This window comes from Cherax quadricarinatus, chromosome 21 (assembly GCF_038502225.1).
Source record: "Cherax quadricarinatus isolate ZL_2023a chromosome 21, ASM3850222v1, whole genome shotgun sequence".
Lineage (NCBI taxonomy): Eukaryota > Metazoa > Arthropoda > Malacostraca > Decapoda > Parastacidae > Cherax > Cherax quadricarinatus.
This window is the reverse complement of record NC_091312.1, coordinates 45,895,200-45,914,287: the sequence shown is the minus strand read 5'-3', so window position 1 is coordinate 45,914,287 and position 19,088 is coordinate 45,895,200. Positions and strand designations below refer to the sequence as shown.

At 39.3% G+C, this 19,088-nt stretch overlaps 1 protein-coding gene across 1 annotated transcript in view; it reads right to left on the bottom strand.

The window, feature by feature from the left end:
• Window positions 1-9,225: 9,225 nt before the first annotated feature.
• Window positions 9,226-19,088, bottom strand: part of LOC138853057 (uncharacterized) — a 30,736-nt gene continuing 20,873 nt past the window's right edge. Inside the window, exons 3-4 of the mRNA XM_070087437.1 lie at window positions 16,717-16,850; window positions 9,226-11,707 (exon numbers count right to left, since the gene is read on the bottom strand). Coding sequence (XP_069943538.1) covers window positions 11,382-11,707; window positions 16,717-16,850 — 460 coding nt within the window. The 3' untranslated portion in view covers window positions 9,226-11,381. The remainder of the gene's footprint in view (window positions 11,708-16,716; window positions 16,851-19,088) is intronic.

Genomic DNA, 19,088 nt, shown 5'->3' with positions numbered 1-19,088 from the left:
AAGGGAGGCCCAACGACAATATGAAAATGACAGCAGCGAAAGCCAAATCCGACCTTAAGCTGTTGTACAGCCACATCAGGAGGAAAACAACAGTCAAGGACCAGGTAATCAGGCTGAGGAAGGAAGAAGGGGAGAACACAAGAAACGACCGCGAAGTATATGTGGAACTCAACATGAGGTTCAAAGAAGTTTCGCAGAGGAGACAGAAGGGACTCTAGAAAGACGGAAAGGTGGGGCACACCACCAAGTGTTGGACACAATACATAACGCCTGGAAGAAGATACCTCAGCGCAATACATACCGCCGAGATAGATACCTCAAAGGTGATGGGGCCGTGTAACATCTTTCCATGGGTCCTGAGAGAGGAAGTAGAGGCGCTATGTGCACCATTAACAACAATCTTCAACACATCTATCGAAACAGGGCGACTACCTAAGGTAAAGAAGACAGCAAATGTAGTCCCAATTTTTAAAGATAAACACGTAGCATTAAACTACAGACCAGTGTCATTGACATGTATAGTATGCAAAGTCATAGAGAAGATTATCAGAAGAGTGATGGAACACCTAGAAAGGAATCAGCTTATCAACGACAACCAGCACGGTTGCAGGGGCTGGAAATCCTGCGTCACAAACCTACTGGAGATTTATGACAGGGTGACAGCAGTAAGACAAGAGAGAGAGGGGTGGGAGACTGCGTTTTCTTGGATAGTTAGAAGGCGTTTGACACAGTTCCACACAAGAGATTAGTGCAAAAGCTGGAGGACCAGGCAGGTATAACAAGGAAGGCACTGTAATGGATCAGGGAATACCTGTCAGGAAGACAGCGAGTCATGGTACGTGACGAGGTTTCAGAGGGGGCCCCTGTAACGAGCGGAGTTTCACAGGGGTTAGTCCTTTGAGCAAAGAGGCATGTCCAACCAGGAGAGGTTAAGGTAAATCGACTTGACGACACTGGAAGATAGGAGAGATAGGGGGGATATGATAACAACATATAAAATACTGAGAGGAATCGACAAGGTGGACAGAGACAGGATTTTCCAGAGATGGGACACAGCAACAAGGGGTCACAGTTGGAAGACGAAGTCTCAGGTGAACCACAGGAATGTTAGGAAGTATTTCTTCAGTCACAGAGAAATCAGGAAGTGGAATAGTATGGGAAGTGATGTAGTGGAGGCAGGATCCATACATAGCTTTAAGAAGAGGTACGATAAAGCTCATGGAGCAGGAAGAGTGACCTTGTAGCGACCAGTGAAGGGGCGGGGACAGCAGCTGTGACTCGACCCCCTACACCCCCCTACACCCCCCTACACACACACACACCACGATGTAAGATAGACTAAGATTTTAGGAGGTATGTGTTGTATTTCTTTAATAAATTATCTGTTATTGGTCAGGTAAATATATTTACAAGTCGCATATTTGCAGAATTGAGTATAGCCGCTAAAATGCCTCTGTATTTGTTAATTTGTTAATACTTTTAAATCTTCCCTACTTATGCATGCATCGTAAACTCTTATGTTGACGATAAACAATTTTTCAAACACCAAAGAAGGTTAAAATATGGTTTGTTTATTGTAATTATAAGAATTTCAAGGTTTTAATAATGATTGTACAGGACTTGTCGGGGAGAAAGTATCATTGTACAGGACTTGTCGGGGAGAAAGTATCATTGTACAGGACTTGTCGGGGAGAAAGTATCATTGTACAGGACTTGTCGGGGAGAAAGTATCATTGTACAGGACTTGTCGGGGAGAAAGTATCATTGTCTGCATTATTTTAATTTTTATTAAAATTTGTGTTGAGTATTTATGTACATATACTTGCAGGTTTTTGATAATTACAGACATGATTAACGATGATGTTTCAGCCCGCCTTGGACCACTGTCAAACCACATTCACGACACTATCAAGTCACATTCACGACACTGTCAAGTCACATTCACGACACTGTCAAGTCACATTCACGACACTGTCAAGTCACATTCACGACACTGTCAAATCACATTCACGACACTATCAAGTCACATTCACGACACTGTCAAGTCACATTAACGACACTGTCAAGCCACATTCACGACACTGTCAAATCACATTCACGACACTATCAAGTCACATTCACGACACTGTCAAGTCACATTCACGACACTGTCAAGCCACATTCACGACACTGTCAAATCACATTCACGACACTATCAAGTCACATTCACGACACTGTCAAGTCACATTCACGACACTGTCAAGTCATATTCACGACACTGTCAAGTCACATTCACGACACTGTCAAGTCACATTCACGACACTGTCAAATCATATTCACGACACTGTCAAGTCACATTCACGACACTGTCAAGTCACATTCACGACACTGTCAAGTCACACTCACGACACTGTCAAGTCACATTCACGACACTGTCAAGTCACATTCACGACACTATCAAGTCACATTCACGACACTGTCAAGTCACATTCACGACACTGTCAAGTCACATTCACGACACTGTCAAGTCACATTCACGACACTGTCAAGTCACATTCACGACATTGTCAAGTAACATTCACGACACTGTCAAGTCACATTCACGACACTGTCAAGTCACATTCACGACACTGTCAAGTCACATTCACGAAACTGTCAAGTCACATTCACGACACTGTTAAGTCATATTCACGACACTGTCAAGTCATATTCACGACACTGTCAAGTCACATTCACGACACTGTCAAGTCACATTCACGACACTGTCAAGTCATATTCACGACACTGTCAAGTCACATTCAAGACACTGTCAAGTCACATTCACGACACTGTCCAGTCACATTCACGACAGTGTCAAGTTACATTCACGACACTGTCAAGTCACATTCACGACGCTGTCAAATCACATTCACGACACTGTCAAGTCATATTCACGACACTGTCAAGTCACATTCACGACACTGTCAAGTCACATTCACGACATTGTCAAGTCACATTTACGACACTGTCAAGTTACATTCAGGACACTGTCAAGTCACATTCAAGACACTGTCAAGTCACATTCACGACACTGTCAAGTCACATTCAGGACACTGTCAAGTCGCATTCACGACACTGTCAAGTCACATTCACGACATTGTCAAGTCACATTCAGGACACTGTCAAGTCGCATTCACGACACTGTCAAGTCACATTCACGACACTGTCAAGTCACATTCACGACACTGTCAAGTCACATTCAGGACACTGTCAAGTCGCATTCACGACACTGTCAAGTCATATTCAAAACACTGTCAAGTCTGTTGTGACTTGACAGTGATCCATGACAGACAGAACCTCGTCTTAGCTTAAGTAAGTTATGTGTCAGGTGTTACGGCTACAGTATTGTAACTTATCATTGAAAGTTACAATACTGCATTATTTATTATTATAAATAAGACAAGATTAATTTATTAAAAATGTCGAATTTGGGTAATATACAGAATTTGAAAAATACAATTCACATTTCTGTCATAGTAATATTGTTAAGGATTATTTAACATGGATATTATTTTCACGTGAATTTTCAACTAAAAATTCTACTGTTGATTTTGAGAACACTTAGTGTAGCTTAGTTTTTGTTCTATGTTCACCACCTTGAGGAGAGTATGTGACGTCTTGTATTCCATGTATGAGGTGCTCGGGTATTGAACCGTGTTATGCCATCAAAGGACTGTGATTATTAAAGAGTCTTGGTCCTCCTGGTTACGGCAGAACACACTACAATAAATCCTGTGGTGTGTTCTTCCTTGTCAAGGGAAACAGTGGTAAAAATGTGAGGAATGGGATGGATGTATACTTTATCGGGGGATGGAGGAATTCTTGTGTAGTGTAATATGTATACTTTATCAAGGGGGAGGGTATGTCTTGTGTAGTGTAATATGTATACTTTATTAGGGGGGAGGATAAGTCTTCTGTGCAATGTAATATGTATATTTTATCAGGGGGAGGGTATGTCTTTTATGTAGTGTAATATGTATACTTTATCAGGGGGGAGGGTATGTCTTGTGTAGTGTAATATGTATACTTTATCAGGGGGGAGGGTATGTCTTGTGTAGTGTAATATGTATACTTTATCAGGGGGGAGGGTATGTCTTGTGTAGTGTAATATGTATACTTTATCAAGGGGGGAGGGTATGTCTTTTATGTAGTGTAATATGTATACTTTATCAAGGGAATGTATGTCTTGTGTAGTGTAATATGTATATTTTATCAGGGGGAGGGTATGTCTTTTATGTAGTGTAATATGTATACTTTATCAAGGGAATGTATGTCTTGTGTAGTGTAATCTTGAAATATAATAATCGTGCAGCTTGCAAGTGATATTTTATTTTTCCCATATTTATTATTTACAAAATTCCATTGATATAGATAATATTATTACTTAACCAACCATTCTTAATGTAATTAGTGACGACATAATTTATGATATCAGCATCATGTTGGCTGTTATAATTACCGTAGATTATTAATCACTGGCCCAGACATAATTTACAGTGGTGGTCGCTTCCACTTTGTGTTGCATCTCATCACTACTCCTAATTTATATTTTTAGTGGTATTCTCAAAATATAAGCCTACCTGCTTAGGACCTGTCTCTCGGTTACATTATGTGCTGCCATGCAAATATTATATGCTACCATTAATATGTGTACACTGATTTTATTGTGGTATTTATTTTTTTTAATATTAATGATTTACAGTACATGTCATCCACTGATAATTTAACTTACCTAAATAAATTTAATTATTTGTAGCTAAGAACCAACGCACTGGTACTCTTATTTAAGAATCATGGGTCAAATTGAAGGTAGAGAACTTGTGGAAGTCCCAGAAGAGGTAGACACTGGTGTCTCCCAGATAGCAGGACCCGCTCTGTCTTTCATAGTCAGGTCAGCTTTTAAACCCACTAATTTACCAATCTCATTTCATAAATATAACTTTAACACCTATTACCACATATTCTCCACCATAGCGTACCCTAAATCATCTTCACTTAGTTATAAACGCAGGAACACGTAACAACATTAGGTGTTGGTCACTTCATACCTGTATCTATAACTATCTCCCAAAATGGGATAAAACCACACCAGCGAGATGTGGATAAAGACAATTATATACAGTTCAGGACATTATAATTCAACCGTAATCTACCTACCATTGTCAGTTCAGTCACTTGGATGTCTTTAGTCATTTTGCCCAAAATCTTGAAGTGTGAGTTATCCTTGACTCCATCAACAAATACTCTTGAATCAACTATTAAGTTCACTCTAGTGGAGGAGAATAATCAGCTACCTTTTCTTGATATGCTCTTACAGACTTACAACAAGAAAAAAAATACACTTCTAACAACATAACAAAAGGACTAAGAGGGAAGTAGTAATCAGCTTCTACTTAAGTGCTATCAATTTCTAGTTTACATTTCCTATAAAAAAATGAATATATGTCACACAAGCTTTCAGCTTAATACCTTTCCTCTTTTCACTTCTTGCGTGATTGCAGGAAACTTGATGCAAGATGCATCATCAACAAGACTAACGTTGGCCCCTTTGAAGAGAGACAGCAACATGGCAACTAACATTGTCAGACAAACTTGACACATTTGCAGCTTCATTTGACCACATGTGGTCAAATCAAGATGCAAATTCATCAACTCTTCATAGTCATCAACATAACTATATCATCAATTGACACTAAAAAAAATCCTTTTGAGTTTCCACAATGAGGTATTAGTGAATAATTTTATTATAGTATTAAGTAACTTTCACTGGCAAAGAGAAATCAAACATGTCACGATGAGTGGAAATAGTCCTTGGTTGAACAGCATTTCCAGATTCACTGACAAGAAGCACAACAGTGAATAACAATAATGAATGGACCTAATTTCCCGCCCCCACCCCCTCCCTAAACAAAATTAGGAAAAGATATACATCAGAACTTACCATGCTTATAAAGAAATTCAGAAAGCTGTATTATGATAACAGTTTCTAAGAAATAAAGAGCGATATCAAAAAAGACCTGGAGAACACTTTCTCGTATACTCGTCTCAAAATTGTAACGGCCAAAGAAATTATACTAATCAGACCTAACAAAACTCCCACCAATGCGCCTGATAAAGTAAATAATTATAGCAGCTTCTTCTCAGCCATAGGGCATTTCCTTGCCAATGAAATCCGAATCCTAATTGCCCAGGTTACTGATTACCTCAGTGAGGGTTATTAAAACTCGCTCTACCTGTCCGCAACTAATACTACATAGACAACATCAATACTAAATGCCCAAAAAAAACAAAGCAGGCAAGAAACTGAATGTACCACCATTTATATATATATGTATATATATATATATATATATATATATATATATATATATATATATATTTCTACTTACACTTGGGTCGCACTACACATACATGTACAAGCATATATATACACACCCCTCTGAGTTTTCTTCTATTTTCTTTCTAGTCCTTGTTCTTGTTTATCTCCTCTTACCTCCATGGGGAAGTGGAACAGAATTCTTCCTCCGTAAGCCATGCGTGTTGTAAGAGGCGACTAAAATGCCGGGAGCAAGGGGCTAGTAACCCCTTCTCCTGAATATAACACTAAATGTAAAAGGAGAAACTTTCGTTTTCCTTTTGGGCCACCCTGCCTCGGTGGGATACGGCCGGTGTGTTGAAAGAAGAATCTATCTATCTATATATATATATATATATATATATATATATATATATATATATATATATATATATATATATATATATATACATATATATATATATATACAAGAATGAACTTGCTTCAGGGAAAACTCAAGGTTCTCCCTGAAGCTGTTTGAGAATTTTCTCCTACCACCCCCTATATTTAATATATATTTTATTTAAAGACAAAGTACATTGACAAAACATTCACAAATATATATATATATATATATATATATATACACACACATATATATATATATATATATATATATATATACACACACACACATATATATATATATATATGTATATATATATATATATATATATATATATATATATATATATATATATATATATATATATATATATATATATATATATATATATATACATACATATATATATATATATATATATATATATATATATATATTATGTATATATATTATATATATATATATTATTATAGGTAGTAGGTTGGTAGACAGCAACCACCCAGGGAGGTACTACCGTCCTGCCAAGTGAGTGTAAAACGAAAGCCTGTAATTGTTTTACATGATGGTAGGATTGCTGGTGTCCTTTTTTCTGTCTCATGAACATGCAAGATTTCAGGTATGTCTTGCTACTTCTACTTACACTTAGGTCACACTACACATACATGTACAAGCACATATATACACACCCCTCTGGGTTTTCTTCTATTTTCTTTCTAGTTCTTATTCTTGTTTATTTCCTCTTATCTCCATGGGGAAGTGGAACAGAATTCTTCCTCCGTAAGCCATGCGTGTTGTAAGAGGCGACTAAAATGCCGGGAGCAAGGGGCTAGTAACCTCTTCTCCTGTATATATTACTAAATGTAAAAGGAGAAACTTTCGTTTTTCCTTTTGGGCCACCCCGCCTCGGTGGGATACGGCCGGTGTGTTGAAAGAAAGATATATATATATATATATATATATATATATATATATCGTGCCGAATAGGCAGAACTTGCGATCTTGGCTTAAATAGCAACGTTCATCTTGCCATATAGGACAAGCGAAAATTTGTGTATGCAATAATTTCGCCAAAATCATTCTGAACCTAACTGTGTTTGTTTAGTATTAAATTACTGTAAACAAATCTAAAATATATTTAGTTGGGTTAGGCTAAAATAAATTACGCTTGTTATAATAAGGTTAGGTAAGTTTTCTAAGATTCTTGTGGTGAAAAATTATAAATTTTTACATTAACATTAACGAGAAAAATATATCTTTAAACGTATAAGAGAAAATTTTAGAAAGGACTTAATTTTAAATGAGTTCTTGCTAATTGACCAGTTTTACATAATCGGCACGACATATATATATATATATATATATATATATATATATATATATATATATATATATATATATATATATATATATATATATATATAAATGTATATATTTATATATATAAATATATATATATATATATATATATATATATATATATATATATATATATATATATATATATATATATATATATATATATATAACTCGCCAATGTGCTATCGATTTTCATTGCAACTCAATCCAAAAATGAAGGGATCCAACCGAAATTAACAAGTACAGGCCGAGCTCTTATCACTTGTTTTAAGGTGTGCCCTTCATCACACATTTGAACATCTAATGTGGTTCAATTATGTAGAAAGGTTAGAGACTACTGCTCTAGACAGATGGGTAGCAAACAGCTTGTTACTGCATATAGTACACGTACCTAGTGGGCTAAAATCTGTCACTAACGCAGTGATTCCATGAGAGACGCTTCCTGCTTCAGAAAGACATAGATGATTATTATTATGCAGGATTCTGAATTGTTGTGAAATATAAAAAGTGTAGTAGTGTGGGTGAAAAAACGCTCAATAAATAGTGTCAGTGGAAGCGGACTGAACGGCAAATGGACGTGTTTTAGAGAAGGCCATTTTTATGTACAGGCGACTGAGAGAGGTGTGTAAGGCAGTGAGGAGGAGGCAGATGCTGGTGTGGCGTTATCATGTGGCCTGACTTTAAATAATTAGTAGCAGTGAAAAGTGGTGTAGGTAGGTTTTATGTTGTGTATATAGTTTTACTGATAATATATTTTTGTATATGCGAGTTTATCTGTCCTTCCTGGTAATGAACCCTAAAGTATTGTCCAGCTGTTTAGCGCCCCTCGACAAGGCTTTTAACCCTAGGGGTCAGCTGAAATTCTTAACAATTATTAAATATTGGGGTCTCGCATACCTTTTCATCTTCATTCCAGTAAATACTGTGATCATGTAAAAGAGGTGTACTGGTAAAGGCGTTTAATCTGGATATGTAGTTATATTTGCCTCTAGTCTAGTACTATAGTTTTGGTTTGTAGTCACATCTCTGTGTTCTATAGCTCTGTGTTATGGGTCGGTATTCACACTTACCTGTTGGGAAAATAGTCAGTTCAAGTTAGTGTGCCCGAGTAATGAGAACAAGAGGATGAAATCAATCCAGCGTATGTGGTCATAAGATTCTTTATTAATAAAGGTATCACTAATAATGGTTATTTATAGAATATTCCTCATACAGTAAATATAGATATTGTTTCTCTAAATCAACACGCACACAAATATACACGGTAATATTTGTATGAGACGGAAAGGAGGGGGATGGGAGGCAGAGATAGAGAGAGAGAGATAAGTTGAGCCAAAGATTGCTATGTAGATGTGCAGACCAGCTAACAGCACCTCTAACTCGCATCAGCACTGCCTAGCAAAGTGTAAGTGGCCTTCTCTGTGGAAGGAGGCTAATGTAATCCTTGTTCCCTAAAACAAGAACAGAGCAGAAATCAGCAACTACAGACCAGTGTCAAGCCTGTTAATCACTAGCAAAATTCTTGAGACAATAATCTCACAGCAGATGATGGAGTTTTTCGACTACCACTCACTTACTTGTGACCGTCAATATGACTTCAGAAAAGGTTACTCTGCTGCTGATCTGTTGTTAAACCTCTCCCGTAAGTGGCACCAGACACTTAATGAATCCAAAGTCAGTTGTGTAGCTGCACTGGACATAGCTGGTGCTTTCGACCGAGTATGGCACCAGGGCCTCTTGGCAAAACTGCAAGCATTGGGAATTGCAGGCTCTACACTATGTCTCTTCAGTGATTACCTTCAAGGTAGATCTTTAAGTGTAGTTCTCAATGGGACAGAGTCAGCAAGACATCCCATTGGTGAAAGGGTTCCACAGGGAAGTGTACTTGGGCCATTGTTGTGGAATGTCTACTTCAATGACCTTCTTCATCTTATCCCAAAATCCCATGCATATGCAGACGACTGTACTCTGACATTAACTTATCCAAGAGAGGAAATGCCAGCTGCTCTAAGTTACATCAATCACCAGCTTACAGCCATATCAGTCTGGGGTAAACGATGGCAGGTCACGTTTACTCCTGAGAAAAGACAGATGATGGTCTCTAAGCACCATGATGGTAATGCTGGAGCAGTGATAAGAATGAATGGGAAAGTGTTGGTACCCGGGGACGAAGCTGATATCCTTGGGGTTAAATTTGACTCCAAACTGACCATGAAGAACCACTTTGTAAATCTTGCAAACAAGGCAGCACTTCGACGTATCTCGCATCTGCTCAACAGTAGAGGTTGCAAGATTCTGTACGAGGCGCAGGTATGCTCACACCTTGAGTATGTTCCACTTTCTTGGATTGCCTGCCCTCCGTCTCATCTGGACTCAGTCTGGATAGATCTGTCATTTCAGCAGAGCCTTCAATACAGGAGGGACGTGGGTGGCCTTAGTGTTATATACAAGGCCAATATTGTCAAAGTAGCACACTTGGCTCCACTCCTAGAACAACGAGAAGCGAGTTTTTGTACAAGGACAGCAAGCAGCAACATTCTAACTGTACTCTTTTCCAGAACATCACTTCATATGAGATCATTTATTTCTAAGATGACTGGAGACTGAAACATGTTCGTACAGCATAATGATATCAGCGAAATAAAGTCAGTTGATCAAATGAAATTGCTGGCCCACTGATGGCTCTAACTTCATCCTGTTCCCGACTTGTATGTTTCATAACAACAAAAATTATTTCAAATGAGCTGATGTAGGAAACAGCTCTTAGCTTGTATATAAAGTTAAGAATCCTTACCCTAACCTTGTAAAACCCTGTATGTGTGTGTGTGAGAGAGAGAGAGAGAGAGAGAGAGAGAGAGAGAGAGAGAGAGAGAGAGAGAGAGAGAGAGAGAGAGAGAGAGAGAGAGAGAGAGAGAGAGAGAGAGGGAGAGACAGACAAACAGAGACAGGCAGAGAGAGACAGACAGAGACAGATAGAGAGACAGAAACACTCACAGAGAGACAAAGAGGGAGAGAGAGAGAGAGAGAGAGAGAGAGAGAGAGAGAGAGACCCAGCTAAAGGCAGAGCCAGTACCAGCCTGAGCGTCTACGTCTAAACTCTCAGGAGTGTCATGGCTTCAAGAAGACCATCACTTTCGCCTCAACAAAGCACAAATAACGACAACTTACAAAGAATATATCATGATAGCCTGCTTCTGTAACACTGTTTTCAAACTTGTTCAACAGAACTGCATTTAAATGTGGTTTCTACCTTCGCATCGGTCTTGGTTTTCACCACAGATTTCATCAACAGCCTTGAGCAATACCTCAGCCATAATGCTCAGGTAAAAGTGATATTTTACCCACGTTTGCCCATGTGTCTTCCTCCGTCCATCCGTCCACCCACTCGGCCTCCTGGTGTCCCTCCGACGATCGCAGCGGCGCTGCCTCCTTCTCTTCTTCCTTGATCTCTCGTTTAGGGTTTTGATGACTCATTACTCTAGAGCCAGACTTGTTATCCTCTGAAGTCACCATAGGAGATCGTTCAGAACAAGGAATCTGGCGGCCCCGGAGGCTGAAACCGGCGCCCGTGTGGAAGCGTCCTGTGACAAACATCATGATGATTGGTCCCTCCCTAGGGAAGGGTACCACACCTGGACAGAGAAACAAGAGTGGACAGGTGAAAAATACAAACTATACCAGTCCCGACACGTCTCTTTGTACCTACACACTTACGCAACTCTGTGAACATATTTACCCAGTCTACTTGCAAACCTGCCTCACTCAAACTACTAATCTCCTCTATTTGATATATTCACATATCCTGCCCTACCAACACACCTGTCTCGCTTTATAAACACATTTGTACCCTCAACCTACACAACTTCCCCACTCGACCTTCATACCTGTCTCATTCTTATACACTTGCCCCACTCTACTTGCATATGTGCCACACTCTACCTACGCAACTTCCCAAATCCATCTACACACCTGTCTCATTCTACTTACACACCTCCCCCACTCTACCTACACACCTGTCCTCATACTCTCCTGACACTGCATATGTTTGCTAGAATTGTGTCGAAGGTATTGTCTGTATTTAAATGTGTATATAGGCATTTATATACCTATTTATAAGACTTCTTTATAAATTCCATTTCTCGTGTGTATGGGAAATGCCATCTTGAGGAATGGTAATTCCCAAGTAACAGTAACTCCATTTCTGCTTCAATGAAACCTTCGAAGCCTCTGTAGCTGATGAACCCTACCTACCTGGAGTCTACCTAGAGGGCTTTCTGGGGATCAATGCCCCCACAGCCCGGCCCACGACCAGGTCTTCCGGTATATCATGGCCTGATCAACGAGGCTGTTACTACTGGCCGCACATAGAATACCTAAAGACATCATCAATGTCCAACCGGAGTTTCCATATCAAGCTGTTAAAATCCATCCTATGTAATAGGGAAACAGCACTATGATAATGTACCAAATTTTGATCAATATTTTTTTCTCAACAAACCGTCCGTCTCCTACCAAGGTAGAGTGACCTCAAAAAAGAAGAAACATTTTCACCATCACTCACACCATACTGTCTTGCCAGAGGGTCGTCGATACTACAGCTGAAAACTGCAAATATCTCCACCCATCCTATAGAATGTAGGCACTGTACTTTCCACTAGGGGATGTTGCCCGCTTGCAGAATCTTATGCTTTCGTAGGGAGTGATTTCCTTGTGCGGATTTGGGACTAATCCCTCCAGGATTTTCCAAGAGTATATTATCATGTATCTTTCTAGGCTGCGTTCCAAGGAGTAAAGGTCAAGGAACTTCAACCATTCCAAGTAATTTAGGTGCTTTATTGTACTTATACGTGCAGTGACAATTCTCTTTATATTCTTCAGGTCTCCAATTTCGCTTGCCTCGGAAGGGCCCATTAGTGTGCAGCAATATTCCAACTTAGAGAGAACAAGATATTTGAAGAGAATTATCACTGCTTGGCATCCCTAGTTTTGAAGGTTCTCAGTATCCATCCTATCATTCTCCTAGCAGATGTGATGGATATATTATTGTGATCTTTGAAAGTGAGATTCTCTGACATTATCATTCCCAGGTCCATCACATTCATTTTTCTCTCTAGTGTGTAGTTGGAATTTGTTTTATACTCCGATCCAATTTTTGCTTCCTCGAGTTTTTCATAACGGAGTAATTGATATTGGTCTTCATTGAATGTCATATTGTTTTCTAAGGCTGATTTAAAGACTGGTTAATATCCTCTTGGATATTTGCAGTGTCCTTAATGGATGATTGTCATGCAAATTCTGGTATCGTCAGTAGAGGAGGACACTGTGCTGTGGCTTACATCTCTGCCTATGTCAAATATGAAGATGAGGAAAAGGATGGGAGTAAATACCTTGTACAGCAGAGCTTTTCACTATAGCAGCCTCTGACATTACTCTGTTTATTATTAGTCTTTGTGTTCTATTTGTTAGGAAGTTATTGATCCATCTGACCCACTTTTTTTGTTATTCCTTTATCTCACATTTTGTGTGCTATTTCACCATGATCGCTCTGGTCACAGGCTTTTGCAAAGTCTGTGTATACTTCATCTGCATTTTGTTTGTCCACCAGTGCGTCCAAGACCATGTCATAGTAGTACAGTAGTTGTGAGAGAAAGGAACAACTTGTTCTAAACCCATGTTGCCCTGGGCTGTGCAATTGTTGGGTGTCCAGGTGACTGGCGATCTTGCTTCTTAGAACCCTTTCAAAGATTTTTATGAAGCGGGATGTTAGTGCTATCGGTCTGTAATTCTTTGCAATTGCTTTACTGCCACCTTTGCAGGGTGCGACTATATCCGTTGTTTTTAGTGACTGTAGGATGACCCTTGTATCTATGCTCTCTCTTCATTGAACATTTAAGGCACGTGTAAGGGAGTTTGTTGTGGTTCTTAATGATCATGGAGTTCCACGAGTCTGGGCTTGGGACCACTAGTCAAAGTCCTGTGGTGTTAGGATTACATCAAAAATTCATGAATTAACTAAATTTTGAGTCTCGGTCATAAAAATTCCATTTAGATTGCCGGCCCTCAGTCTGATTAACGGCTCACTAAATGCTAAGTCATACTGGGACTTCAGAATCTCACTCATTTCTTTTGTATCATCTATGTTAAGTCCAATCTCATCTGAGCAGAGACCCAGTACTGTGTTTTTTTTATTTTAGATTTGGCATAAGAAAAGAAATATATTTTTTTCAATTTCATTTATCGCTTAAAGTTCTTCCTGCGTTTCTTGCCCCCTGTATGATTTCTTAAGCTTAGGTTCGATATTTTCTATTTCCCTGGCCAGTGTCTCCTGTATATCAGATAGATTGGCCTCTTTGAGCAGCTCTATGGTTCTTCGTCTTTGCCTGTAGAGGAAACGTCTCTCTTTTTCTAGTTTATATCTACTTTTCTTTTCTCTTAAAGGAATGTGCCTGAGCATATCTAAAGTGCCACAGAGTTAATTCTTTCTAGGCAAAGGTTTGGATCCATGTTGTTTAGGATATCTTCCTAGCTTGTTTCATTTGAGACATGGTTAATTTGATCCCACTGTATGTTTCTGTTATTGAAGTTGAATGTGGTGCAAGTACTCTCATAACCGATCTCATTTTGCTGGTCAGGAGTTCTACGCATACATGTCTGTACTTTGATTACGTGATCCAAGTGAACTGTCTTTGTTACTGTTATATTTCGTACCAGATCATCATTATTAGCGAAAATAAGGTCAAATAAATTTTCCTGTCTTGTTGGCTCTACTAATTGCTTACTTAAGGCGAACTCATTGCAGTCTGTGTGTGAATTTTCATCAGAGCTGCTTCCTGGGCTTATCTCAGCAAAGACCTTATTTGCCACATACCTCAGTTTTAAATGTCTGAAGCTGAAATCACCCAGCAACAGACAGTAGCCAATTTTCAAACACTGTTCTTTGAACTGTTGGGAAGATGCATCAGGTGGCTTGTATACAACTGTAATGACAAGGTTTTGGTTTTTCAATCTTTACTGCTAAATCTTCACCTATATCATTTGTGGCATTTAGCAATTCCAAGCAAATAAGCGACTATGACACACAGGCCAACCTCACCTTCTTGCCCGTTCTTTCTATCGCATCTGAATAAGTTTTGCCCTGGGATCCATATTTCGTTGTCAAAGTGATCCTTTGTGTATGTGTCTGTGAAAGCATTTGACTGCGTGGAATCTACTGATGAAAGGTGTTTTCTTGTTTGTTGGTGGCATTAGACCCTGCATATTTACAGATTCAAATGTTGAATTGGTGGTATATAGGGGGACTATTTGCTGGCACTAATATCTGTTCTTCTGGAATGGGGGCCACTGATTGTGCCTACACTTCAGTAGAGATCCGAGGTAGTGTAGTATTTATGTCATTCCCTGCCAGTTTTTTCTTCCTGACACTAAAAAATCTTTTTCTCTATCTTTTTCTCTAGAGTGGTTGTAACTACCATGGTTTGTTTCCCCTAGGTCTGTGTGAGCCCTTAGGATGATCCCACAGTATACTGTATATACTACTACGCAAGGAACTCTATGCATTTAGTTTTGGTAATAATTTGTTCAGTGTTCTTGCAATAAATATACTAAATAATTTTTGGGTTAAAATATAGTTAAAAATTATCAATGTAATTGAATTATGAGTATATTGTATATTGTATTTGGGTTATTGAACATTTGTGATTGGATTATATGACGAGGTATCACGTCAAAGCTGTATGCAGGGCGGAGGCGGCGGATAGTCATCGTGATGACGAAATGGACAAGCAAACAGCTTCGGGTTTCCTGAAATTTTAGGAGGGTGTTTGGTTCAGTATAGGCGAAGTTTTGTACCAAAATGTGTGGTGGGGTGTGCCTTACCCGTTTAATAGTGCCAGATGTAAACGTATGTATTTAATTGTTCTGTGGAAAACGTTTTATGATAGGCAGCCAGCCGGCGTGAGCCGCCAGTACACCTTATGGAAATGGTGACTGTTTAATGATATTCTTTGGTCAACATATTCTTTGGTCAGGCATACAGAGGCTTGCGATAATGTGTGTTATTCTTTCTACTTGTAAAGAAGTCACCCATGGAATTTGTGTTCATTAATCGGCGAGAGACGGATGTGTGTTCTTGCGTGCTCATTGAAGAGCCTGATGTAATCCCACTCTATTTGCCTCTTATTCCCCGTGGGACCCTAAGATAATAATCCCACAGTACAAACCTCTCTTCTCACTGTGGGAGATAGGGGAAATACGGAATATGCCTCTTTATTGTGAGAGCCAAGAGAGATACTCCCACAGTATGGCTCTCTTTGCAAACAATGGGACACTGGGAAAATGGTCACACATTCAATACCTCTTTAATTACTGTGGGAGCCTGGATGGATGGTCTTGGGTATATACTTCTTTACCCAGTGTGGGAGCCTGCGGTGAATGGTCTCACAGAATAAACCGTTTTGCTCATTGTAGGAGCAGGGGGAATTGTCCCACAGCATAATCCTTTTTTAATCATTGTGGGAGACTGAGGGGATTGTCCCACAGTACATACTTCTTTACTCACTGTGGGAGCCTGGGAATTGTCCCACATTATATACCTCGTTCCTCACTTGTTGGAGACTGGGGGTGTCACACACTCTACACTCACTGTGGGAGCCTGGGGGGATGGTTCCACAGTATGTACGTCCAGCCAGTACCAGGCTAGCCTCAGAGCATCCAGCTGTTTCCTCTACGTCGAACTGGTCAGTGAGGAATTCGACACCACACACGTCCACGCCATACCTGCAGGAAGGGAAGGAAGTGATTACCGAGGAGCTCCACGACAGATGTCTGGGGCCAAGTCTCTGGACCTATTTTAGTGTATTTACACTGGGACTCCATTTTATTTTTGAGTCCACAAGTGTTAAAGATCATCCTGGGGTGCACAGCACTCGGGAAGAAGGTAGTTTACATTGTCAAGGATCTTCCTGGGATAAACAGTGCAATGGGAAGGATACAGTTTACATTGACAAGGATCTTCCTGGGGTAAAGAGTGTCATAGGAAGCAAGCGAGAGCTTACCTTCCCGAGGAGGATATTCCTGGAGTAAACAGCACAGTGGGAAAGAGCAGTTGTCCTTCTCAAAGACTTTTCTGAGATACAAAAAACTGTAATCAGTTTGTAAAATGAAAATTATTCGAGTTTTGTATGGAATTATTTTACTTAAATGAAATTATTTGCTTCGCAATACAGATTTCGGAAGTTCGGGGAACGTTCCAGGGTAACGATGGTGTCATCATATGTCGGAAATATTATTATTCTATATATACTTTCCTGTCAGTGGTGGAGAAGATGTACCTGGTAGAAAGCCCCTACCAGGCAAAGAGGCACTGTTTGATAGAGAAGACCTAGCTGGTGGAGAGGATGTCTAGAGAAGACCTACTTAAATTTGAAGACTACCATAATTAGAAGACTACCATAATTAGAAGACTACCATAATTAGAAGACTACCATAATTAGAAGACTACCATAATTAGAAGACTACCATAATTAGAAGACTACCATAATTAGAAAACTACCATAATTAGAAGACTACCATAATTAGAAGACTACCATAATTAGAAGACTACCATAATTAGAAGACTACCATAATTAGAAGACTACCATAATTAGAAGACTACCATAATTAGAAAACTACCATAATTAGAAGACTACCATAATTAGAAGACTACCATAATTAGAAGACTACCATAATTAGAAGACTACCATAATTAGAAGACTACCATAATTAGAAGACTACCATAATTAGAAGACTACCATAATTAGAAGACTACCATAATTAGAAGACTACCATAATTAGAAGACTACCATAATTAGAAGACTACCATAATTAGAAGACTACCATAATTAGAAGACTACCATAATTAGAAGACTACCATAATTAGAAGACCTACCTAAAGCTCAAGATCTACCTAAATTAAAATTTTATTTTACTTTATTAACACATCGGCCGATTCCCACCAAGGCAGGGTGGCCCGAAAAAGAAAAACTTTCATCATCATTCACTCCATCACTGTCTTGCCAGAGGGGTGCTCTACACTACAGTTATAAAACTGTAACATTAACACCCCTCCTTCAGAGTGCAGACACTGTACTTCACATCCTCAGGACTCAAGTCCGGCCTGCCGGTTTCCCTGACTCCCTTAATAAATGTTACTTTGCTCACACTCCAACAACGCGTCAAGTATTAAAAACCATTTGTCTCCATTCACTAGTATCAAATACGCTCACTCATGCTTGCCGGAAGTCCAAGCCCCTCGCACACAAAACCTCCTTTACCCCTTCCCTCCAACCTTTCATAGGCCGACCCCTACCCCGCCTTCCCTCCACTACAGATTGATACACTCTCAAAGTCATTCTGTTTCGTTCCATTCTCTCTACATGTCCGAACCACCTCAACAACCCTTCCTCAGCCCTCTGGACAACAGTTTTGGGAATCCCGCACCTCCTACTAACTTCCAAACTACGAATTCTCTGCATTATATTCACACCACACATTGCCCTCAGACATTACTCTCATACATTCCCCTCTTTGCTTCCAAGGACAAAGTTTTTTGTCTCCACAGACTCCTCAGTGCACTGCTCACCCTTTTGCCCTCATCAATTCAATGATTCACCTCATGTTTCATAGACCCATCCGCTGACACGTCCACTACCAAATATCTGAATACATTCGCCTCCTCCATACTCTCTCCCTCCAATCTGATATCCAATCTTTCGTCACCTAATCTTTTTGTTTTCCTCGTACCCTTACTCTTTCCTGTATTCACTTTTAATTTTCTTCGTTTACATACCCTACCAAAATCATCCACCAACCTCTGCAACTTCTCTTCAGAATCTCCCAAGAGCACAGTGTCATCAGCAAAAAGCAAATGTGACAACTCCCACTTTATGTTTGATTCTTTATCTTTAAACTCCTCGTCTCTTCCCAAGACCCTCGCATTCACTTCTTTTACAACCCCATCTATAAATATATTGAACA